At 40.1% G+C, this 25,695-nt stretch overlaps 2 protein-coding genes across 3 annotated transcripts in view; one reads left to right on the top strand and one right to left on the bottom strand.

The window, feature by feature from the left end:
• Positions 1-259: 259 nt before the first annotated feature.
• Positions 260-5,204, bottom strand: LOC116700359 (solute carrier family 46 member 3). Of its 2 annotated transcripts, none has more exons than XM_032533472.1 (6): positions 5,029-5,204; positions 4,379-4,599; positions 2,808-3,690; positions 1,947-2,030; positions 1,550-1,706; positions 260-516 (listed from the first exon to the last, which is right to left on the bottom strand). In XM_032533472.1, exons 2-6 carry the CDS (start codon positions 4,577-4,579, stop codon positions 399-401), a joined length of 1,443 nt encoding a protein of 480 aa, XP_032389363.1. In that variant the 5' UTR covers positions 4,580-4,599; positions 5,029-5,204; the 3' UTR covers positions 260-398. The 2 variants fall into 2 exon arrangements, with proteins under 2 accessions (XP_032389363.1, XP_032389365.1); XM_032533474.1 differs by having other exon boundaries at positions 5,082-5,199.
• Positions 5,205-5,297: 93 nt separating this feature from the next.
• synj1 (synaptojanin 1) overlaps positions 5,298-25,695 on the top strand; it is a 26,344-nt gene continuing 5,946 nt past the window's right edge. The window contains exons 1-25 of the mRNA XM_032533485.1: positions 5,298-5,552; positions 6,525-6,688; positions 7,236-7,322; positions 7,665-7,932; positions 8,161-8,386; positions 10,178-10,261; positions 14,673-14,734; positions 17,837-17,933; positions 18,327-18,502; positions 18,587-18,668; positions 18,756-18,908; positions 20,314-20,479; positions 21,409-21,600; positions 22,098-22,182; positions 22,649-22,789; positions 22,896-23,088; positions 23,174-23,332; positions 23,429-23,585; positions 23,722-23,848; positions 24,034-24,246; positions 24,333-24,411; positions 24,636-24,801; positions 24,952-25,134; positions 25,271-25,309; positions 25,666-25,695. The exon at positions 25,666-25,695 is cut by the window's right edge and continues 93 nt beyond it. Of these exons, the coding sequence (XP_032389376.1) occupies positions 6,565-6,688; positions 7,236-7,322; positions 7,665-7,932; positions 8,161-8,386; positions 10,178-10,261; positions 14,673-14,734; positions 17,837-17,933; positions 18,327-18,502; positions 18,587-18,668; positions 18,756-18,908; positions 20,314-20,479; positions 21,409-21,600; positions 22,098-22,182; positions 22,649-22,789; positions 22,896-23,088; positions 23,174-23,332; positions 23,429-23,585; positions 23,722-23,848; positions 24,034-24,246; positions 24,333-24,411; positions 24,636-24,801; positions 24,952-25,134; positions 25,271-25,309; positions 25,666-25,695 (3,289 nt within the window). The 5' untranslated portion in view covers positions 5,298-5,552; positions 6,525-6,564. The remainder of the gene's footprint in view (positions 5,553-6,524; positions 6,689-7,235; positions 7,323-7,664; positions 7,933-8,160; positions 8,387-10,177; positions 10,262-14,672; positions 14,735-17,836; positions 17,934-18,326; positions 18,503-18,586; positions 18,669-18,755; positions 18,909-20,313; positions 20,480-21,408; positions 21,601-22,097; positions 22,183-22,648; positions 22,790-22,895; positions 23,089-23,173; positions 23,333-23,428; positions 23,586-23,721; positions 23,849-24,033; positions 24,247-24,332; positions 24,412-24,635; positions 24,802-24,951; positions 25,135-25,270; positions 25,310-25,665) is intronic.

A 25,695-nucleotide genomic window follows, 5' to 3' on the forward strand; every position in this document is an offset into this window, starting at 1 on the left:
AATCAAAAATGTGAAGTTTTAAAACTGCATATCAAGTCACACAGTAAAATAACATGCTTCTGAATACTTTTGTCACAGACAGGCCATTTGTAAAATAATGTATTCCATTTTTCATGGAAAACCTGTAAGATTGGATGCACCTCACTTAACATCCCATCCCTGCTTCATATCCCATTTATGCTACAATCTTGACATTTATCTAAACGTAAAACTCATAAAAACTTGCCTACAATTCCCTGTTGTATACACATAATATTCAATTCAATGGTACAAACAACCCCAGCAGCACAACCTGATTAATCTCTAACTTACACTATTTACTTGACAAGAGCCATTAAGTGTAACAAAAAACTAAAGGAAAAACAAAGTGCTGGTGAGGTTTTGACCGTCCATGTGGCTCAGCTAAGAAGAGGACTGTTTTCTTTCTGATCTTGAACAAGATCATCCTCCCCTAAGAAGACAGGCTCTGGGTTTTTGACCTCGTCAGCAACATCCACTCCTATCAGACCCACCACCCTGAAATGTGGGGGGAAAAAAACAGCATAAGAGAAGCAGAAAAGCTTTTGATACATTACAGTCTCTAGCAATTACAACTAAACTGGGTAACTGTCTTTTCAGCATAGCTTCTCTCTGCACACGTGCATCCGAGTTTTCACCCATCAAAGTCACTGATGTTTCAAATGTTACAAACACATAAAACCCCAATTTATGTACTAGTAGCCAGGTTTGACAATCTGTGGATCTACTGAAAAAAGGATTTTTTTTTATTGTGTAGCCCACACTGTCCTCAGCTGTTAGGCTTAGATTGCTGAACCAGAGGCTTTTTTATTCTGTGACTACTCTCCATGTAACAGAAGAAGCAGTACATGTGACAGAGATGGATTTACTGGAAGAGTTTTTGTTGCACCTCCCACACTGACTCAGCAGCACTACTTTGCCAACTCAGTGTTACAAAACAAATGTAAATACACAATGTACCACAAATACGTAACTATTTTTTTTATGGGCATTTCTACGTAATAAGACAGCATCAATGTTACAGTTGTACATGTATAATTCCAAATAGAAAGGAAAATACATAATATCATAGACTTAAATTACTATATAAAGAGATTTGTAAGAGGAAGTTAAATGTGGTGAATACAGGAATGAGGAACCAACTCTTTGTTTTCTGAGGGCCCAAAGGGTCAAGGAAGGCACTCACTTTTTCTAGTCAAGCAAAACTCAGCAGATAAAAGGTGTTTGTAATGCAACTCAATCCAAAGAGTACCGCTCTACACATGAAGCATATCTACACAGCATAAACTGTTCATTATTTGTTGTTTTTATTGCAGTACCAAAGAATAACTTTGGGTAAAATACTCTCTGAACACCTTTTCAAGTCTGGAAATTTATTTTATTTTATTTAACATTTATTTATACTCAAAGGGCATTGAGGTTTCCCTCTTGTATGCTACAATTATGTAAACTATTTGGTCTTTGTAGTAAATAATGCAAAAGCGCTGGTACAGTCCTTTAATGGTATACACTGGCAACATGATTGACTCACCCTAGGACAAACAAAGGGATGACACAGAGTCCTGCTGACAACAGGAAGACGAAGCCAGGGTACCGTGCCACTGTAGCAGCATAGACACTGTTGAAGACTACGCCCGATACATTGTTAGTTACACTGTCCAGGAAGGAAAGAAGAGCAAACAGGGCTCCTGCAAAAAAAATATACCCAGGAGAGAAAAGAAACACGTTTTAAGAAGTGATAGAGTGACTAAAAACAGGACACACAGTATAGTTCCCATTCCCCTTTGCTTAAAGGAACAGACACTTGGAGTGCTTTGTTTTCAAGTAGATCTTGAAGTTGCTAGGACAGGCCACTCTTCAATGGACCCTGACTCTACAAACACACAGACACGGTTCCATGGCTCTTGGAAAGCCCTAAACCCACTTACCCTGCTCAGACTTTGAGATGATCTTTGATAACATGGAGCGCAGAACAGGGAAAGGCATGATAGCCAGGAGCATTGGCACCCTCACTGTGGTAAACAAATAACAGAAGACAGACGTTTCATTACACATTATAACACAGGGACCATAATATAACCACATCATGTTGTAAAATACAATAAGAAAAAATATACATTTGACAGTTGTTTAATGTTATTTTTGTAAAAGAAAATGAATGAAGATTTAAATAAACAATGCAGTGAGAACATATCATGAGTACATTGTCTTATTGGCTTACAATAATCTGATTGTGAACAATTGTACACATCGTAAACCGTAGGTTCTGTCAATCAACATGTGCAACAAGCCTGTTATGTTTCCTTATTTCATATTCTGTTTTATATTACTCTTCAGTTTTTTTTTCCGTAGCTAAAATGTGTCTCTTTTTTTTTTAATGATATGCCCTGTCTTTTTACACCTATTTATTTTAAGTAGAGCATTTCATGTTACATATTAGAACAAGTCTAAATAAACATGGATGTAAAAAAATGTCTTGTGTGATGGTTAGCAATACCGAGCCATATTAGTTAGTTATTAAACAAGCCTACAAGGCCATAAACCCTGTGCCAAATTTCCTAACACAATTTCCAGTACAGTAGAAGGGGAATTTAATCAAACTATTCAACATTCCTGAACTTCTCTAAAAACATGGTACGCAAAAATGAAACCAGGTGCAGGTTTTAATCCCGTTTCTGCACATACTTGACAGATAAGGCATTGGTTAATTAAACATTACTAAACAGGAGGCTCCAAACTAATGTATATAACTGGTTTAAGCAGTATTGTTGTTATACAGTGTTTCTCACCTATGAACATCAGTAAAGTGGTCTTTGCAAACGCCAACAGAACCATGCCTGACATGACGGAAAGAATTCCCATCAGGACAATGAGCAGTTGTGGCACACCACAGTATGTGAACACTGACACTCCCACAAAACTGGTCAGGAACACAGTGGTGGACAATGCTGAGCCGTAGCCAATCAAAATCTCAGTCCAGCACAGTGGCTCATTCAGCTCATATAGTGTCATCAAGGAGATCCCACCCACATAAGCAAAGGAGAAGCTGGTGAAGACGAGTATCAGGAGAACCAAGACAGTTTTACATCTGCGGCTGGTCCTAGCAAACATTTGGTAGACCCCATAGATCATCTGTTTTATGGCTGAGGGCTCAGGAGACCCATCTAAAAGAATGGCATCAGTCGGAGCCTTCTTCACAGTCTCTTCTAAAATGAAAATTGCATAGAGCAGAATCAAACACTGACACAATGCAGAGGTTAGGAAAGGCCAGTTAAAGCCTGCAGCTCTCAAAAAGTAGCCTGATGATATTGAAGCCACCCCAGACAACAGGCCAATCATCATATCCACTCCAGCCATGCGCAGCGTCTTCTGACGGCCATCCTCACACAAGTCTGCTACGTAGGCGAAACAGCCCCCCAAAAATGTGCCTAAGCCACCAAACAGAGAACTGAGAAGCGAGGAGCCAATGAGCAAGTAAACGTTGAGCTCAAAGTAGGACACTGTCAGGAAGGCCAAATTGTAGATCAACGAGCCAATCAAAGGCATGATGATTGTAATCTTGCGTCCTCCCAGGTCACTATAGGCCACAAGCATGAGGGTGACAACCAAAGAAGGGACTGTGGAGAAGAGCTCTGTGTAAAGGGAGAAGAGAGATGCCTGCTTCTGTACCTCCTAGAAACACAAAAAGAGAGAGCATGGTTGAGTCTATAAATAATGTATGGGCTGGCACAAGTGTAACAGCAGGCCTCAAGGCAAAATATCTACCCTTAAATTGGCAACTATCTTACAAATTATATCAGTTAAACAGAAATAGTGACAATCCAATGTCATGAAACAAACACAGAATGGAAGCACTTTGATATGCGCATCATGTGATTTTTTTTCAGGGCCAAAAGGAAAAACGCTTTCTGTATTGCAACAGGTGCAGGAGCTATTTTCTGGCTTTCCAGATCAGTGCATTTGTTCTCACTTCTCTGCCTTGTTTCATTCTTCCTTTATAAATACAACTTTATCTCTTTTTACAGAAGAACATTTTTTTCTAAATCCCTTTTATAATATGGTATGCCTTGGTGTACTGCAGACTTAATTGATGTGAACTAGTAAGTGATATATGTGCTCTGGCATTGTAGCAAAAGTATTGCTATGACAGCATATACATGCATTATTGTCTGTATGAGTTAAGAACAGTGACCTTTAGTCACAGGTCTCGCCATATCACCTAAAGGTGCAGTACATTGGGTATTTTTATCTGAGCTTTGTTGCTAGAAGGGATCTCAAAGGAGTCAGGTAACTGAATTCGACTTTTAGCTTGAATTACTTAAAATGCTTGCTCTCTTACACCGAGTGTTAAGTGACTAACCTCATGGTAGCTGGAATGGTTGCTGCTGCTGCTGCTGCTGTTCTCTGCACATCTGGAAGAGTTGTCAGAGATGGGATAGGTGGTGTTTGTGAACTCCTGCCAAAGCCTCCGGTACACATACTGCTGTACAAGAGGATAGATGAGAAAACTGGAGAAAGCGTACAGTGCAACCACAGGCTCCACGAGGAAAAGACCCTTCATTTTGAAGGGTTGCAATATTCCTTTAAAAAAGAGATGAAGAAAATCAATTTAAAGTTAACGTGAACACAGATAAAATAAACTGTGCAGTTTCTTTTAAATATATGCGTGTATAAATAGCCTAAGACTTATGATATTGAACAGCTCAAGTTATCAGTTGCCCTTCACTTTAATAACGTTCAGGTACAGTGTGCAGGTGAATGATATCCACATTCCTCGACTACTAAAACAGGCATCTAAAATTACGTGGAAGTTCAGATATGTGTAGTTGTTGTCGGTGACAGCGTTTGCAGTGCACTACATTATCGATCCAACATTATCTGACAGTTTGAAAGTGGAATGTATTATTGTTTAGTGGAACATAATAACCCTGTAATGTAGCCTACAACTTTGAATACTGCTTTAATAATTAGATAACAATCAATGGAAGATAACAACAGATAAGTCTTTACCTTATTTTTTTCAAGATGTTGACCAGACCATGCAGTATAAATCTGACTCTGACCTTTCAGATCGTCGATTGGATCATGTTTACAATTACATTGCAAGACATTGTGTTTACGAGGCGGTCAGCTATCTTGCTTTATACAGAAGCGTACGTCGTGTTGTGAAACACCAATGTCCCGCCTCTCACAATACGATTGGACGGCAGTCTTTCATGGCTGTTTATTCGATAGGTGGAACTGTCAATAATGACAAAAATCGGGCGAGAACATTTTGTGACTTCCTGTTGCAGGCTCTTTATTGCATATTAACGTGCATTTGAAATACATCCATGGACTGTTAACTGGATTTAGCTATACAATGCTTTACTTACAAACTCTAAATTCTTCTGTTGTATAAAAGCACACGGTACCTTTACTAACGTTAGTAACGTTGATGTAGGCGTGCTTTGCGTTGGAATGTACCATTTTTGCCAACACGGAAGGATTTTGTTGTGACAGCGGAGAAACCCGGCGGGGGCACTAGCTAGACGGTAAGGTGAAATCCTCATCCCTTCCTCTGTTTTATTTATATCAAACCCTTAACTTAAAAATAGAGCCGACATTCAAATGTATGCACATACTTATGTTTTACGTGACTGAGTCGGTCAAATGTATGAATTAAAAGTAAATGTCATATTATCATCCCGGACGTGCAGGTAACGTTCGTAACGTTACCACCGTCAACATACCATCAGCTAGCAAATCATCGCTAACGTTACCCCTGTGATTAATTTAGCTAGCTTAGCTAACGTTACTAGCTAGCATTAACGTTAGATAGGTAAACGACAACTTTATCAGTGTATCTCTTTCGTTTTTTTTTAATTGGTTCTTCACCTCACAAAATCCAGAGTTAAAGCTAGCTGGCGGGTCATATTAACGTTAGCGTTAGCTTCGCCTGCTGCAGTTGCATTATAAAGTCGTGACTGTCCGTGTCAGGAGGGATGATATTTCAGTTCCCCGGCCTAACGTTATAGTTTACAGTGTTGGTGCTGCTCATAATCTCTAGCTAACGTTTCTTGCGATATTCAGATACGTTTTTCATATGTTTCGGTCTTGGCTATGACCATAATTGATAGTTTGTTAGTCTTCTGATTTTGCAATGAAAGTTTTCTGGGTTTTTACGCGTAATGTTATCACCTATCCCATAATGTGTAATAAAATTAAGAATGTGTAATGACTTTTCTAAATGGTAAAACAAAAAATGCATTACCTGCATTTAGAATGGTTTAAAAAAAAAAAATGTAAACGTCCTTATAGCCAAAACATTAGCTACACATAAATTATTCATTTTTAACCAAACTTTATGAAAAGCGAGTCATGTATGGCCACGTCATAAGTCACCTCTCCATAAATAATCAATTGACCATCGTACACTATAGTAGTCATACAATAACAGATGGTGTGTCTCATTGTGAGTGTCTCTCTTGTCTGATATGCTGTTGTTCATTCTTTTTGGTTTCCAGGTCGTAACGTAACATTGGGTTTTTTCATCTTGGATCAACAATGGCATTCAGCAAGGGATATCGCATTTACCACAAGCTGGACCCACCCCCGTACAGTGTTATAGTGGAAACTAGAACCAGGGAAGAATGCCTGATGTTTGAATCGGGGGCTGTTGCTGTTCTGTGTAAGACGTCTTGTTTGATTGCACTTTAGTGAGAGATGATTTAAACACTCTGAACTCCTACATGAGGATGCTACAAGGGAAATACAGCTATAAGAGACATATCATTGACTGTCAAGGCATGGACAGGATTGTGTACTATGAATAAGTCACAGGCTACATTTAAAGGAGAGTACTACCAATTAGAGGTGCAACAATGAATCGATTAGTTGTCAGCTATTAAATTAATCACCAAGTATTTTAATAATCGGTTTGAGTAATTTATTTATTTAAAATAAAATAAGATTTCTCTGATTCCAGCTTCTGAAATCTTCTCTAGTTTCTTCTCTCCTCTGTTACAGTAAATTGAATATCTTTTAAGTTGTAGAAAACACAAGACAATTCAGGACATCATCTTAGGCTTTGAGGAAACACTGATCCACATTTTCCCCCATGTTTTGACATTTTTATAGATCAAACAACTAATCCATTAATAGAGAACTATGAAAATAATTGTTAGTTGCAACCCTAATACTAAGATTTATCTTTGTTTTGTTTTTTTGTCTTCTAGCGGCGGCAGAAAAGGAGGCCATTAAAAACACATACACCAAGATTGTTGATGCCTATGGCATCCTGGGTGTCCTTCGCCTAAACCTGGGTAAGCTACAGACACGTATTCTTTATTCATTGCTCCTTGTTCCAGAAGTTTTCTGGATTCAGTCCAGCCTGAACCTAGGTTCTTGTTTGACTGATGGTCGTCTGGTTTGTAGTCCCGTTGCTGCTCAATGTATAAGCTGCTTTATTCTGACCTCTACAAAACCTTGGATAGTCTTGTTGTCACAACAAAGGAAAAAGCCACGTAAAAGATTAAAGCTCAGTCTCATAGATGGCTGAGATTTGACTGGCTGAGGATTTCCTTTTATGGTGGGGTACCAAAGTTGAATTAACCATTTATTGTCCAGTCTCTTCATCCTTTTCTTTTTTCACCATACGTATGCAGGTGACTCCATGCTTCACAGTCTGGTGGTTGTGACAGGATGCAGCTCTGTGGGGAAGGTGCAGGATTCTGAGGTTTTCAGGGTCACACAGACAGATTTTATATCGCTGAAGAATGATCCAGGAGATGAGGACCGGATTGCTGAAGTACGAAAAGTCCTGAACTCAGGACACTTCTACTTTGCGTGGTCTGCCTCTGGAGTCAGCATGGACTTGAGTCTCAATGCACATCGCAGGATCCTAGAGGACACTACAGATAACCGCTTCTTTTGGTAAGAGCATGAAATGTTTACTGTACCGAGGTTACAAGAAGTAGGCAGGTATTGAGCAATTTCTGAAGTAGTAGATACAAACTAAATATGTATTCTGCAATCTGAACAGTTCTTCTGGTAAAATAGTTTCTTCTGAATCTGTGATTTGCAACTAAGATGTGAAAATGTACTGTTCACACTGAATAGGTTTGTGTGTTCACTGTTGTGTGTGTTTTGATTAATCAAAAGGAACCAATCTCTGCACCTGCACCTGAAACACTACGGAGTAAACTGTGATGACTGGCTGTTGAGGCTGATGTGTGGTGGTGTGGAGATCAGGACCATATATGCAGGGCACAAACAGGCAAAGGCTTGCACCTTCTCCCGCCTCAGCTCTGAGCGAGCCGGCACGCGATTCAATGTCCGAGGTACAAATGACGACGGACAGGTGGCCAACTTTGTGGAGACTGAACAGGTGACTCATCAGTTTAATTAAATCTCTTTTCCTGTTTGAAAGGTGTAGATGATAAAAGTTGCTGATTAAAAATCTGTTTGGTACTGTAGTTGCATCAGTTTCTATATGCTCTGTGCACATGACCTTGGTTAATACAGTCTTGTTTAAATATTGACTGTTGAGGAGCAAACCTGAGGCTTGTACCAAGAATTAAGATCAACATGCCCTGGATTTATTTCAGTTACTCGGTGCACCTAACTTAACAGCCGCTGTCCCGCACAAGCTGTGTCACGATGGTGGTTGAGTAGTTCAATCAACCCAGGGTTTCCCAATCCAGCAACGGGCGCGTTCAAATAAAAGAGGTGGTGTTTGCACAGTGTGACCATTCGCAAAAATTTACCAGAGCCTCATATTTTAAATAAAAGGAGTAAATTATAATTCTACATAAATATGAAGAACACAGACACGGTTTACAGGCAAAACACAATACAGTTGCTGCTTCTTAAAACTGGAAAGCTGGCTAAAAAATAGCTGATCAATATCACTTCCTCATCAGTCAGGCACAAGATTAGACCATAATTGCACTTGTACTTTTTTCGTTGCTTTAGCCTTTTATTTTAGTTGCAACGCTAGCAGTGGGAAGCGATTGTGGGAGCAAATTAAAAATACAAAAACATAATTCAAACCAATCTCCGCACTGACACCACACGGCTCAAGAAGCCGACAAGTAGCCTATACGTAATTCCCTCCGCTGAAACTCTATAGCTTTCATAAAAATACCCATTAGGGAATGTTGACCGGGTTGTCGCTCTCTAAATATTATAATTATTATTATATTATTATAATATTATACTAAATATAGCGCACCTCTCTCTGTCTCTCTTCACACCGAGGTACAGCTTATCTTCTAAGAACGGTGACGCAAGGTTAGCTCATTAGCACCAAATCTTGCTTCATAGTACAGGCCTCTGGTGCAGCCTTGTAGTGAAACACTGTTGTTCCAGCATGTTATGCTTTCACTATAGAATAAAATTGTTCAACAATTATAATTATAGATGCATATGTAACATTCTGTAATTCTTTTTAATTATTTGGTTTTTATTGCTGAGTCAGCACATTGTCTGTAGACACATTGGCTGTATATTTGAATACACAAGCTTACTTCTCAGCTCTCATTGTGGAAAAATACTCAATTTGCATTTTCCCTTGGTCTACTTTATAGGCTGGACAGAGACAGTTACAGTTGCAATACAAGGAAATGCAGTAAAACCACCATTATTTGCTGCCTCAAAAATTATCGTAGTGGCATTTTGTCAAAGTCTGAATAGAAATTGAATAAAATAGAATCTTCAGATGTGTAGTGGTTTGCAGGGTTTTGATTCTGGATTATAATGTATTGTCAGGTGTTCTGGTTATTTTGGCCAGCCCCTGTAATGCTGAGAGCTTTTGGTCATGCTGATTATTGATTTGGGCCTCAACAATATGCCATCAGCACACCACTGAAAAAGTAGCCCCTTTACAAATGACATGATTTGACCTTTACATTTTCCTTGTGTCCTCATAAAGCGACCACAGACACACATGCTGGTATTGTCCATACACTAATATATGATGCCATTTCCCTCTCTGCATTATACTCTCATAGAAGAATTAACTTTCTAAAAGTTAAAAATGCTATATTCCTTTTTGTTCTTTTTATCCTCCTAAAGGTTTTATACATTCAATATTTAACATCATATCTTTTCACAAGCTGTGTTTGTCACATTGCAAATATGATTACTGGTAACCAAACATCCCTCTTGTTTTGAACAGGTTATTTTCCTGGAGGACAAAGTCTCGTCTTTCATACAAATCCGTGGGTCCATTCCTCTTTTCTGGGAACAGCCAGGAATCCAGGTAATGGAAACTAAACTTATTCTATACAGACAGCCAAGAATTGTAATTGTGAGGTTTTCATATATTAAGCCACGTTATATGAAAATTATATAACAGCCTTCATGTTTATGTTAAAGTCCTGCCAATTTTGTAAATGCTGCAGTTGTAGATGAGGCTTCTTTAGTCTCAGTTAATTGCACATTGTAAGTGTACACTGAAACTCTGCTACCACTCCTATGTGGAGCTCTTGCAAAACAAGAAAAACACTTTGATTAAAATACATTGTATTTGGCATTTGTGGGGAATGAAACATCTCCTTGTAATTACACGGGGAACTTTTATCCTAGTTTTAACACATTTTATCCATGCTGCTGTGTTCAGAAAAAGAGCATTAAGGGTGTTTTGTTGCACCTGAATGAGAATCGGCACCCTAAAGGCACGGATGAGAACCCCCACCTGGTATAACCTTCTTTTTGTTTTGACTCTTGCTGGTGCTGGCGCTTTCATTTTGCAGATAGGGCTTTCTCTGTGCACTGCCAAAGGCCAGCGGTGAAAACCAAGGCAATCCAATCATGAATATGTATCCAGGTTTCATACCCAGTTATGGTGTTCATGTAGTATGTGACCTCAGGAAAAGCCATTTTGGAGATCTCAAGCAGGAACTAGGCTCACCTATTAAATGCACACTATAAACAACCTCACTGGGATTCTCTTGCCCTTGTCCTGACATTGCACAGACTGGTGGATTAGATCAGACTTGGGGGAGATTAATGATAGAAATAGTGGTTAGTAAAGGGCATTTTTCTGTTTTCCTCAGCTCCCAGACTTCATTGGTCAGGTGAGAGCTTGGTCTGAAAACATCCCCTACCCCAAACCTTTTTTACTTAGTCTGCTGATTTCCCCCCAGTAAACTGGATAGGTGTCAATTGACAATATAGAAGAATGAGCTGCTAAATATCTTAGAGGGCAGAGAAAAACCAGGACCATATTATACACCTTTTCAGTCCACAGTGTCTATGGTTTGGTCAAAATACAGGGTAGTGGGCTCGGGGTTGTTTTCAGACAGAACTGTAATCTTCCTGCTTTTAAAGAACTGTTTTATCTTAGTCCCCTCTACCAATTGTGGCTTTTTTATGCTTGCTTTCTTCTCCCCATACTCTCTTATTCATTCCTTGGAGGATAGTTTATTTTAGTTTAATCCAGAAGAAGAGTTATTAATCTTTCTACAGTAAGTTTACATTAGAAATAGTGGTTGATTAGTCTCTAAATCATAATTGTAGTGTAGTGTCATAAAACCCTGCTGCAAAAGATGTTAATAAGTAAAGTGATAGGGCTGCTACCTCATCTTAAGTGGCTTTCACACTGATACAGCAGTTTGGTGCACTTGGTGCGACTCGGGGGTGAAATTGCAACATTGTTGCATTTTGCATTTGGTTTGGTTTGCTTTCACACTGCACTTTGTCAAATGCACCAAACACTGGGTCACGCGGTGGAAACGGTTGCTTGTTTATAGGATGGAATATCCAAAACTCACAGACGATCAACAAAGTGTGATCAGAACAGCTTATGGATCTGAAAGTTATCATTGCTTAAATCATATACAGTTCAAATCCGTAAATTGTGTGCGAGGTTGGAATTGCTGGCTAATAAATGGTTCACCATTTGGATCAGCTCGCGCTCTCACCTAAAGTGAACCAAACTCTAGTTCACATCGAAGATAACCGAGATCCCCGTTTTCAAGTGGACCAGATATTATTTGTTTGATGGGCACCAGAGTTCGGATGAGTTTTTACACCTGCCTAAACCAACCGAACCGGACTGTCTGACCAAACGCTCCAGGGTTTGTTTCTAACGGACCAAATGAGGTAGGTGTGAAAGCAAACTTAGTAAATTAGTTGTTGGAGTTCTGGTTGTTAATAATTTTTGTCATGGTTGTTTCAGGCAAAGAGCCATAAATGGAATAAGTTTAGTTATTTATTAGTGAAAAATGATCACACTTGGCATCACAATATTATTCACAAGTATGCTTTGTACTGTACTATAAGAAGCATCAGCTTTGAAAACATTCTTAATAATGACTGCATTCAAACATCTAATCAATCAATTACAGATTCAAATATTTAATGAATTGGTTGAGGTACTTTTTAAGATTAATAGTCAACTAACAGTCTTTTAAATCAAGGACAAGTTTACGGTAAGTGCCATGAAATATGTAACCCTGTGTTGGAGTAAGATATTAGAATAAGAGGTTTTTTTTATCCTTTGCATAAAAACAGTATAGAGCAATTAAAACCAGCATTCTAAATTAGCATTACACTGAAAAATGAAGGTAGATGGTGATATAGTTATGTAAATTTGTGTGTTGTCCACATAATTCTGGTAACTTATTTTGTTGATGAATTCCCATAATCTGAGCCGCTGGAAGCATGTAGATGTTAAACAAAAGAGGCCCCAGAATGGATCCTTAGGAAACTCTGCATGTCATATTTGTCTGCTCAGATGTGTCATTACCTACAGACACAAACCATTCCGTTGGTGAGGGGGTATGAGATTCCTTGTCTTGGCTTTGACGTCTTCCATGCTCAAAGCTCTCGTCAGATGAGGTGGATCTCTGCTGCGTTGTTTGTTCTTCCTCTAGCTTAGATTCCTCTTGTCTTGTGTCCTCAGCAGAGGGAACCGATGGGAAACTCAAAAGTAAAATAGGTTTGAGGTGAACACCTTAACTTCTGATTTTTTAATGAGCCTTTAAAAAGCTGTTTCTGGTCCCAGAAATCATTAAAATTGACAATGAAATACACTGAGTGGATGGTTCATGCAGATAAAAGGCATGAGCCATGTGTTCAGTGCCAATAATCTGCAGAATCTCTCAACTCCTGTTCTGTGCGGTAGAGGGCCACTGATAACAGCATTCAAAGAGATGACTGTTCATCAGATCAATAAAGTCCTGTGTCAGCACTTCATACTGTTGACCCTACATGCAGTATGATGTTTTTTCCCAGTTTCCCACGATATGCAGGATTATATCTGCCAAGTCAGAGACCACGACTTTGGGAAAGCAGAGTATTTTGGTGTTTTTTCTGCACATGCTTTTTTACATCTCTTGCAGCAAAGTCACCCGCAATTAGAGTTTGAGGCCTAGTTGTTAGCTTTCCCTGTAGCCCTTTAGTTTTTGAGTTACTCTTAGTCCTTACCCCGCTGTGTGATGATGATGATGAGACGTAATCCAGGTTATCAGATGGTTATCAGATGGTGAGCCAGAGTGCTGCAGCAGTGGAGCATATACGTGTTGTTAAATTTCACATTTGGTTGTTGAGGATATGTTTTTTTTTGCTAGTTCTCCTACTAAGTAATAGGGGTTTGATGAGGTGTACTGTCAAAACTATCACAAATCTCAGGGCGCTTTTTACTCTTCCCATTACTCTTCCTCCAATTTCTCAGGAATATGATTTATTCTTAGGCTTTACACTAAGAGAGTTCCAGGGAGGACTACCACTCGTAGATGTATTACCCTCCTAAAGCTCTGAGGTGTACAGCTGTAACCTAAGTCATTTCAAATGCTTTTCAGGAAGTTATTAAATATGCATATACCTGCACAGCACTAGAGAGTGGAATGACAAAATGGCAGCAGCATGGAGTAAAATGTCTAGCCCTGCCAAACACAGACCTAGCCAAAATAGGCACATACATACATACATACATAAGCAGATCATGTCTGGAGATAAAATGCAGTGGTAATAATGATTGACTGGTGTGTTTGTCACTTGAATTAAGTGACCAGTAGGAAAAAGAGGAGGCAGAAACTGAATGGTGCAGGAGGGATGATGATATATGATTTTGTGTTGTTGATGACAAGCCATTAGAGGCAGGAAAAGATTTTTTTTCAAGCAAGAGAAGATAATCAAAAGTTGATGTTTAAGCACAGGCAGACACTGATGCATTGGGAACTACAAGGGAACAAGTGGGGACCAGTGCAGTGCAGAGTAAATCGATTTTCTGTGTGACAGACGCACATTTGCACCTCAGCCTGTCAAGGTGTGGTCATGTCTGCCTTTACCTCTCTGTAAGGCTCTTTGGTATTTCTCGTGATTCAGTGATATTCTCAAAATGAGGGAATACATAGCAGAATTAGTGAGACTAAAAGTAAGCAGAGAGGCAAAAGGAAAAAAATGTATACAAAGTTCTAATGCTGCATAGTGTCTTTGACTCTGTATGAATAAATCTCCCTGTGCTGCTGTTGTCCAATGGCTTGGTTCCACTATAAAGGTCTTGTTTCCACTGTTCAAATGCTATCCCAAATTCCTATCCCAACTTCATTCTTCACCACCAGGTTTCCTGGTCATCTGCATGTGTGTTTGCATAACTTCCTTTTAAAGGATTTGACTTTTAGTGAAGGACATTGTGTTTGTCTTTTCTTGCTGTCCCTGACCTGCAGGTTGGCTCTCATCGTGTCAAACTCTCAAGGGGATTTGAGGCAAATGCGCCAGCATTCGAAAGGTAATTATTCGTGTGTAGCAGTTTTTAGCTGCTTCATGTGGCATACAACAGATTACCATTCCTCTGAGAAGCAGAGGAGACACTACGATCAGACTCTTGAAGGAGATGTTAATTGAAGTGTGTCCTCGGAGGCCGGTTTATTGCAGTGAAGAGAAAGGACACAATAGGAGCCCTTGATCAGCTGTCAACTTTAATAATCTGTATTTTATATTAATTGCAGACAGTTTCTTTGCATGTCCTTCCTTGACTTTTTGCACATCCCCTATGCGTGGCATTCAGCTCCAGATAGACTATTTTTTTAATCAGTTATTTCAATTGTCTTCCCAGTGTAGTATCATTCCAAATTTTAGTCTGAGAGTTAGAGAAATAGAATTGGAGACCAGATGGACAGTGATAAATGTGTGCCTCTTCCACATTTTTATGTAGAACTGATTGAAACATTTGTCTAGTTTCTTTACAAAAGTACAATGTTTGCAGGTATCACAACATAATGTCATTTCTAAATGTTCACATTAGCTTGCAGTCTGATACCTAAAACCTTTAAAATATATTTATATATTATTGTTATACACATTACAGATGCCATGTTAGCAACAAAGAGGCACCTTTCAGAGTTGTTAGTTTGCTTAGGGTCACTTAAGCCAGATGGATTGTCGTTGTTTCTAAACCCAGGCCGTCTAAAGGACAGATAATCACTGTGGCACACCCCTGACAGTACCGTGTCTGGTTTCATCCTTATCAACTTTCTATGTCATCCTGTCAGTCTCAGAGCAGCCATGTTGTTCACTCAGTTCAAGGCAACATAATGCTGTAAAGCTATGAAGACCAACAGTGGTTCTTTCTGGTTGTTTTCAAGACTTTAGAGGGTGGACCGATCTGAGATATAGATATATATCTCTATCTCTATATTGGTTACCAGGTATACAGTGATCATTAAATCATTAAAACTATGATTGACTTTAAGATTAAACAATAGATATGGAAACACATTTTATTTATATATATATACACTCACCGGCCACTTTATTAGGTACACCTGTCCAACTGCTCGTTAACACTTAATTTCTAAGCAGCCAATCACATGGTGGCAACCAGTGCATTAGGCATGTAGACTGGTCAAGAGAATCTCCTGCAGTTCAAACCGAGCATCAGTATGGGGAAGAAAGGTGATTTGAGTGACTTTGAACGTGGCTGATTGTTGGTGCCAGAAGGGCTGGTCTGAGTATTTCAGAAACTGCTAATCTACTGGGATTTTCACGCACAACCATCTCTAGGTTTACAGAGAATGGTCCGAAAAAGAAAAAACATCCAGTGAGCGGCAGTTCTGTGGGCGGAAATGCCTTGTTGATGCCAAGGTCGAGGAGAATGGCCGAACTGGTTCGAGCTGATAGAAGGCAACAGTGACTCAAATACCCACCGCTTACAACCAAGGTGGGCAGAAGAGCATCTCTGAACGCACAGTACGTCCAACTTTGAGGCAGATGGGCTACAGCAGCAGAAGACCACATCGGTTGCCACTCCTTTCAGCTAAGAACAGGAAACGTGAGACTACAATTTGCCCAAGCTCATCGAATTGGACAATAGAAGATTGGAAAAACGTTGCCTGGTCTATGAGTCTCGATTTCTGCTGCGACAGTCGGATGGTAGGGTCAGAATTTGCGTCTACAACATGAAAGCATGGATCCATCCTGCCTTGTATCAACGGTTCAGGCTGGTGTGGTGGTGTCATGGTGTGGGGAAATTTTCTTGGCACTCTTTGGGCCCCTTGGTACAATTGAGCATCGTTGCAACGCCACAGCCTACCTGAGTATTGTTGCTGACCTGTGTCCATCCCTTTATGACCATATGTACCAACTTCCGATGGCTACTTTCACAGATAATGCCCATTTCATAAAGCGGGAATCATCACAGACTGGTTTCTTGAACATGACAATGAGTTCGCTGTACTCAAATGGCCTCCACAGTCACCAGATCTCAATCCAATAGAGCATCTTTGGGATGTGGTGGAACGGGAGGTTCGCATCATGGATGTGCAGCCGACAAATCTGCGGCAACTGTGTGATGCCATCATGTCAATATGGACCAAACTCCCTGAGGAATGCTTCCAGCCTTGTTGAACTTTGTTGAATCTATGCCACGAAGAATTGAGGCAGTTCTGAAGGCAAAAGGGGTCCAACCCGTTACTAGCATGGGGTACCTAATAAAGCTGTGCGGTGTGTGTGTGTGTGTGTGTGTGTGTGTGTGTGTGTGTGTGTGTGTGTGTGTGTGTGTGTGTGTGTGTGTGTGTGTGTGTGTGTGTGTGTGTGTGTGTGTGTGTGTGTGTGTGTGTGTGTGTGTGTGTGTGTGTGTGTGTGGTGTGTGTGTGTGTGTGTGGTGTGTGTGTGTGTGTGTGTGTGTGTGTGTGTGTTTCCCTTTGCTTATTAATATCCTGCACATGTCAAGACAAGCATGCCAGATGGTGAACCACTTGTATTTTTTTTTTTTTAAATAGAAGAAGCACATTGTACTGAAACTAGTCTTTTTCAGTGTCTGTCCAAATTGGGATTCATGACTCATCCTCTGTTTTATTGAGTCAGTTTTCTGCAAGGACAGCCTCATATGTCTTTGTTGAAATTTCGTAGATAGTAAGACCAACAAAAACATCTTTTATAAACTCTGTAACCGTAGAAGAGTATAGCCTAGGTCTGCTATTTTTTTCTGCTGGATGGTGCTGCCGTTCCATCAAAAGTGAGCACAGAGTAGTGAGTGAGGCTTTAATTCACATTTACTTGCCATTGTTGTTTTGTCATGTCACATTCAAAGACATTGCATTGCTTTATCATACATGTAACAGTATAAAAATAAGTGTGACAAAAGGCTTGTCAGTGGGTTTATATTCCTGTGTAATAAACAGTGTATTGTGTGAGATGTGGGCCAAGCAGGTGTTTAGATGATATGGTGGTGTGCTGCTGCAAGATCTTAAATCAAACCTAAATATTGCTACCAAGTATGAATACTTTAATAATTTATGATAAATGCTTATATTGGTGAACCATTTGTTAGTCTGTTATGTTATTTTAAGCCTTAACTGCTTATTATGTAAGTGTATTATGTTCTGTCCAGACACTTCACAGCACTGCGGAGGTTGTATGGTAAACAGGTGATCATCAATTTGCTTGGGAGTAAGGAAGGAGAACACATGCTCAGCAAAGCTTTTCAGGTGAGAGGAGCCAGTATCTGTCCCCTAACACTGACATGCACTACAAGACATTTATCTGATGCTTCTAACAAAACAGACTTTGTCCAAAACACACTGGCAGCAGGTCCTCTGTGGTCCGTTAGCTGTCAAAACCATAATTGTTGATTTGAGTGAACGATAAGGAAGCAAAGTCCATAGTATTGCCAGAGGTCAACTGAGCCCTAGTTCTTAAACATTACCTGCATGTTATACAAATTAAATTCAAAGGTTTACTTAGAGTTCAAGCCATTGGTGTTGCATCAATGAAGGCAAACTAATCTTGCTTTGTAGGTACAGGCAACACACCTTGCATGCACAACATTTTTGCATTCAGTTTGAATTTCTGTGTCTTCTTCCCTTCTCTGTAACTCTCAGAGTCATCTGAAGGCATCAGAGCATGCAACAGCAGTAAAAATGGTGAACTTTGACTACCATCAAAATGTGAAGGGAGGCAAGGCAGACAAACTGCACAGTGTCCTTAAACCCTACATCAGCAAGTTCATGGAAGAGTGTGGGTTCTTCTACTACTCTGGAGAGACGGGCATCGCAAGGTGAGAAATAAATACAAATGTGCATAAAGTAGTATTAAATGTCACTTTTGTTATTCTTCTTAACATTATATAACGTATTTTTAGGACTCAGGGTGGGACCATTAGAACTAACTGCCTGGACTGTCTGGATAGAACCAACAGTGTTCAGGCCTTCTTTGCCCTTGAGGTAGGATTTGCATTTCTTCTGTCAAAGTGGATTGCTTTTAGTGGTGATGCTTATAGTCTTAATCCCCCCTGTTCCTCACCCCACCAGATGCTGCCAAAGCAGCTGGAGGAAATGGGTCTGACGGAGAAGCCCCAGCTGGTGGCCAGGTTTCAGGAGGTTTTTAGGACCATGTGGTCTGCCAATGGAGACTCTGTCAGCAAGATCTACGCGGGCACAGGTGCTCTCGATGGCAAGGCCAAGGTACACAACATGGACACACTAAATGCACACAAATAACAGTTCAGTTTCACAAAAAACATGCCATGAGAGCTGCATTTTATGTAGGAGTACCATGATTTTGTCAAATTGTATTCATTTTAACACTTTGTGGTTTAGGTCAGCCTGCTGTTACAATGTCTTTACAATGTCCACTTGTTGATACTGGTCAATTACAACAACAAAAAAAGATTTTCAGCTTTAGCTAAGGCAAAAATTATATTTCAGCCCTATTTAAAAAAAGCATGAGAGAGGATCACAAAGGCTTACTATTGTTCTTCACAACCTACTGTCAGCTTACACATTGTTGGCATCTCAGTTTAAGCATGCTCATAGCAGCCAATGGAAGGGAAAATATAAACATCCACTTTTAGAAAAGCACAAATGCTGGCACCTGTGCAGTAAAGAGGAAATCCCTGTAAGTTGACAGAACTGGGAACCTAAATTGTTACCTTTTTTGCATTGATCTTAAACCATAAACAGCACTCAAGATAATGTCTAGTTGTGCACTGTGCATGCAGTGATAGAGTTGATCCTCTCTGTGTGTAGAGCTGTGTGCTTTAGTTTCTAAACTTTTGTGTGCTGTCTCTTTCTGCTATCCTTTGGACCTCTCTACTTCTGTGGTAAGTTAAGAAACAAGTCTGTTGTTTTTTGAGCTGTGGGCCTATTTCTGGTGCATTATTGGTTTCAGTGTCTGGGTTAAATGATTATGAATAGGGGCACCTGGTTGAGGATGTACATGTTAGGAAGCCCGGAGGCTCAGTCCTTGTCGCAGCAGCCGCAGGTTCACTTCTGACCTGCGGCCCTTTTCTGCATGTCATTCCCAATCTCTCTCCCTGTCTTAATCTGTCCTCTCAATAAAGGCAATAAAAGCAAAAAAAATATTATGATTAATGATTATGTGATAGATTGGACCTGTTTATTAAAAAAAAAAAAAAATTGTTATCCATGTGATGCAAACTGTCTCTCTCGAACGCTCCATGGAGAGCTCTACTGATCTACAGAAATTAAGTTTAAGAGAAGGAGAATTGCTATTGCTTGTTACAGTATCATTTTTCCACTACAACATCATCTCTGATTGCCTACTGTTGCCTACACTATCTAGCAACATCTGCTGTCTTGATTGGATGATCTTGGAGGAATCAATTTAAAAGTATTGCTATGTGGCATTTAATCAAATCCTGTTGCACATCCATCAGTGCCCTTTCAAAGTTTTGATCCTCCCCGGTCAGTTCAAAAATCTATATTGCCTGGATGGATACTTGCTTTCTGATGTGTTCCACCTTTTCTGATCTTCTGTTGTTGGAGTGGGTAGTGCAGACATTTAAACCAAGTGGGAGTAGAGCTAATAATTAAGGTGTTTTTTAATTTTCTGCATGTCTGTTTGTAGGCGGGGAAGCTAAAAGATGGCGCTCGTTCTGTGACAAGGACCATCCAGAACAACTTCTTTGACAGTTCGAAGCAGGAGGCTATAGACATTCTGAGACTTGGTTCCACACTCAACAGTGATTTGGCGGACAAAGCTCGGGCCCTGCTCACCACTTCCAGTCTTTATGGTAATTGTTTACAACATATGAAATTTTTGGTTGAGTGAACGTATCATTTCTTACCTGAAATGTACTTGTGAGTAGTCTAACAAATGCTTGGTTATGAATGCAAGAGTTTGTTCCATGTTACATGTTGCTGATTTTTTTTTTATATATATATATATATATATAAAACTTTCTTTCTGCTCCATCCAGGAGGAATTGTTTGAATACTTTTGACAAGTTTTGACCTGTGTCTGTTATAGCCCTGTTAGTCAGAAGCTACTATGTGCAAAAGAAGGGTTTGCACCACATCAAGTCTAATCTCTATGGGCCAGCTCTCTGTCCTAGTTAGATTAATGCTGACTGACTACTCTGCTAAAATTATCTATCGATGCACTGGTTAACCTGCCCTTCTCTCCCTTCTCTCCCCCCTGCTCATGCACACAATCTTAGTCACTGAGCCCGTCTTACAATCAGGTATAGTAACTGACAGACTGCCCCCCAGTGGATGGATCTTTTGATCCTTCCCGTCATATAGTTGTCCTATCATTTGTGTTTGCTTCTCATTATTGTTCATTGATTTATGATCCAATGTTTGTAGTGGTTTAACCCTCTGTCTGTTCCATATCATCAGTCTTTTGCAATAGTGGTTCAAAGAAAGAGCATGCTAAATTTTGCAATGAAATGTAACACCACTAAGTTGACATTTATAGACAGAAATAAACCAATACCAAGGTTGATTATTTGAATGTTATCTGTATTTCAACAAGAGTTCTAGTTTGTATCCTTTCTCCCACGCTCTATGTTTTAGAACATTGTTCATTTGGATGTTCTCCCATTGGTTTTGATAAGACCTTTCCCTTTTTTGTTTTGTTTCCCTGTATGCCACCCTTTCCTGCAGACACACACATACTTAACCATTTTACACTCTAATCCTACTCTCCTCCTTTCTAAAGCCTCCCCAAGAGTATTGCTTGGAATGTGTCAGAACCACCATAAATACACAAGGCCCAAGAAGATCCGGGTGTGTGTCGGGACCTGGAATGTCAACGGGGGTAAACAGTTTCGCAGCATTGCTTTCCGCAACCAGACACTCAACGACTGGCTGTTAGATGCTCCAAAGAAGGCAGGGCATCCTGAGTTCCAGGGTATGTCAGTGTCAGTATTTCTCTGCACTCTACATGTCTGATATTTTTGTTTCATTGGGCTGCTCCTAGTTGTTAGGTGAAAAGAGTAGTTTGACATTTTGGGTAATATGGTTATTTGCTTTTCTGCCAAGAATTGGATGAAAAGAGCAGTACCACTCTCATGTCTGAACTCTAAATATAAAGCTACAGCCAGTTAACTTAGCTTAGCATAAAAAGTGGAAATGGGGCAAACGGCTATCCTGGCTCTGTCAGAAGGTAATAAATCCAGCTACCGGCTAAAGCTCACTGTTAAACATGTTATATCTCCTTTGTATGTTGTGTGGTTTAAAGGGGACTGTTTCTTGGCTGGGCAAAATAACTACTTAAAAAAGTGACTGGTATAGATAAATCTACAGTATACCTTAACAGTGTATCTACTTAGCTAAGTTTTATGTTAAAATATGTTGTTTTTTTTATTAGACACTTGATTGAATTTTTTTTATTTTTTCTCTTTACAGACAGCAAAGCCAACCCCATAGATATCTTTGCCATTGGTTTTGAGGAAATGGTTGAACTGAATGCTGGCAATATTGTCAGTGCGAGGTATGTGTGCAAGATTCCAGCCTCCGATAAATGTCTGCTTGTTTATACCTTTAGGCTAGATAGGAGATGAGCTCCATACAGCCTACTCTTTAGCTAGTATATGCAGAAAAAAAATAAAGTTATGAAATATTAAATTGCATTAATTACATTAAAAAGGGTATTGAACATACAGTATGTAAAATCCTGAAAAGGTGGCTATAATGTTTTTGCAGAGCCAGAATTTTCCCCTGACATAATAAGATGATTTAGCTGAGCTGGACTGCTTTGGCCTGAGCCGACAAGGCTTATATCACTTATCCAGATGTGAATTCTTTTGGCTATATATCTTGAGGAGAAACTAAGTGGATTGTGTCATCTTAAAATTTAACATAATAAAATGTTAATTTTCCTCTCCCTCAATTTATGTTTCTGGGTTGTCTGGGTGGTATATTTGTTTTTACTGTACATTTTTCTGTTTTTGTCTCAGCACTACAAACCAGAAACTATGGGCAGCAGAGCTCCAAAAAAACATATCGCGGGACCACAAGTATGTTCTGCTTGCTTCCGAGCAGCTGGTCGGAGTTTGTCTGTTTGTTTTCATCCGCCCACAGCACGCACCTTTCATCAGGTATGAACTGGACATATTCTCACCAGAGACATACTATATATTTAAAATATGTCATAAATCACAGTTTTGGTGACAAATGTAAACTTGTCATTCAATACATTTGCAGGGATGTTGCTGTAGATACTGTAAAAACTGGTATGGGTGGGGCTACAGGCAATAAAGGAGGCGTGGCCATCCGCCTGCTCTTCCACACCACCAGCATCTGCTTCGTCTGCTCCCACTTTGCTGCTGGCCAGTCACAGGTCAAGGAGAGGAACGACGACTACAATGAGATCACACGCAGACTCACGTTCCCCATGGTATGAACCATGCCATTAACAAGCATTTTTACAAACACATTTTTGCATAACGTAAAAATAACCGCATCTGTCTTGTCCTTGCCAGGGTCGTCTACTGTACTCGCATGACTACATTTTCTGGTGTGGAGACTTTAACTATCGAATCAGTCTGCCCAATGAGGAAGTAAAAGAACTAATCAAACAGCAGAACTGGGATGCCTTGACAGCTGGGGACCAGTTGTTGGACCAGAAGAATGCGGGTTTGGTATGACTTATAGCACATGTGCATGTTACAGCACTGATAACTTTCACTTCCTCTCAACAGGAACTGCCTGTACTAATGCAGATACCTCATCAACAGGTTTTCCGAGGTTTTATCGAGGGGAAGATAGATTTTGCTCCCACCTATAAGTATGACCTCTTCTCAGAAGATTACGACACCAGTGAGAAGTGCCGCACACCAGCGTGGACTGACCGCATACTCTGGAAGAGGAGGAAGTGGAACTTTAGCAAAACAGGTAAGATGCAAAAACACTGCAGAGAAGTCTAACCAACCCAGATCTTCTCTCTACATCTCAGACCTTGTGACTGAAGACTACATTACAGCACTGGCAAAAATATGGTCTTATTATTGCATTTGTGCATGTTTTGCAGCTGAGGAGATGAATGTAGTAGGGGCAGCTTCTACTTCTGGGGACAATGTGGACGATCCAGACAACCCCTGGAGCCCTGGGACTCTGAAGTACTACGGCAGGGCTGAGCTTAAGACCTCAGACCACAGGTAATTAACAAGATCTATCTGTATGAATGGAGCAAATTGATATTTTTTGATGAGTTTCACCTATAGCAATAAAAATTGTTGCATTTCCATCTTGTGTCACGCCTGTGTTGTCAAGTGAAAACAAGTATATGGTGTTTGTCTTTAGTCAAATATCACCGTCCTCAAGGTCTCCTGTCTTCCTTAAGGCCCGTGGTGTCGATAATAGATGTGGACATCCTGGAGGTCGACCCGGACGCGCGGCACCAGGTCTACAAAGAAGTCATTGCCCTGCAGGGGCCTCCAGACGGCACCATCCTGGTTTCCCTCTGCTCTTCCGGCCCTGATGACTACTTTGACGACGCACTCATAGACGAGCTGCTGGACAAGTTTGCTAATTTTGGAGAGGTCATCCTCATCAGGTGAGCCTGACATCCTGCCACACATAGACAGACTAGTATCACCTGCAGACAGTGAGACTGCATTGACAGTGTCCTTGTTTATGCAGGTTTGTTGAGGAGAAGATGTGGGTGACTTTCCTGGAAGGTTACTCTGCTCTTGCTGCTCTGTCTCTCAGCGCATCCACTGTAAGTCGTCACTGATTACATTTTATATATATATATACGTATATATATATATATATAGTGTGTGTGTGTGTGTGTGTGTGTACATTATAAATGTGTTTCCATATCTATTGTTTAATCATAGTTTTAATCACCACTGTGCATTTTTTTAAGCATTTTTTTCCTCAATTGTATTCCTGGTAACCAAGATTTACTTCTCTCTTGTATGTCTTTTTGTAACATCGTAGGTCCTTGATAAGATGTTGGACATCCGTCTGAAGAGTCCAGGTTGGATCAAGAGTCTAGAGGATGAGATGAGTGTAGATAGGATCTGTGGAAGCATCCCCACCTCTGCCAGCTCCACCTTGCTGGCTGAGGACACGGACATGGGCGATGATGATTACGAAATGGAAGGTGAGGGATGACCACTCAAGCAAATCCAATTCTTATCCTCAAAATGTTTCAAATGAATAAAAATTTCAGTTTTTTGCCATAACTGATATAGAGAAAGCTGGATGGACTACCAGTTTCAAGTACATGAATTTATCTTGTCGCCTTTACTAGGTGATGTGGATGAGGAAGTGGAGGAGATCCTTCCCCAGCACCTTCAGCCTGGAGCAGGCTCTGGCCCTGGATCCTCCCCTCTCCCCTCCCCCCGCAGTAGTCCCTGTCCTTCCCCCACCCACGGAGAACCTACCGCCCCCAGCAGGCCTAGTCGTGGAGTACAACCCTCCCGACCATCACATGGTAAATATCATTTGTGGAGCAAGACACACACCTGGAATCAGTTAACTAAAAGCAGTGTTCAATAATCAGCTATGGCTCCAGCCTTTGCCTGCCGGAATATAAACTGCAACTCTGTTTTGTTTGTAATTTATTGAAGTAGATTTAAGCCCATCATCATTGAGGAGAGAAATTACAGGTAAAATGTAATGTGTAATAAATGAATCTATGTTTAGTGTTAGAAGGCTTGCCGTGTGTCTTCCAGTAAACTACTTGCTTCCTTTTAAGAACGTGTTTTATGGTGCAGTATTAAAATGTGTGTGGTGTTAGGTTTATCTTTTCTTCGGTCAACACTAAATCACAGCTGTGCACATGAAACAAATTGTAGAATTATAACTAAGACTTCAGAAATAGGGCTCATGGCTTGATATGTGTTTGACCAGTGTGATTTGTCAAAGAAAAGAACATATTTATACTATAACAATGTTTACATTTAGGGCATTAAGTCATGTTTCTTTCCATAGCAATGTTAATGTAGGCTTATTTATCTCCCAGGGCCTCCTGTTGACTTCCAGCCTGGTGCCC

The sequence above is a fragment of the Etheostoma spectabile genome, chromosome 13 (assembly GCF_008692095.1).
Source record: "Etheostoma spectabile isolate EspeVRDwgs_2016 chromosome 13, UIUC_Espe_1.0, whole genome shotgun sequence".
Lineage (NCBI taxonomy): Eukaryota > Metazoa > Chordata > Actinopteri > Perciformes > Percidae > Etheostoma > Etheostoma spectabile.

Excerpts from the sequence above, each read along its gene's own strand:
- LOC116700359 (XM_032533472.1), bottom strand. The coding sequence starts at position 4,579 with ATGAAGGGTCTTTTCCTCGTGGAGCCTGTGGTTGCACTGTACGCTTTC. Across the intron at positions 1,707-1,946 it reads CATCTCAAAGTCTGAGCAGG|GAGCCCTGTTTGCTCTTCTT; the intron begins GTAAGTGGGTTT and ends TTTTTTTTGCAG. Across the intron at positions 517-1,549 it reads ATCCCTTTGTTTGTCCTAGG|GGTGGTGGGTCTGATAGGAG; the intron begins GTGAGTCAATCA and ends CCCACATTTCAG.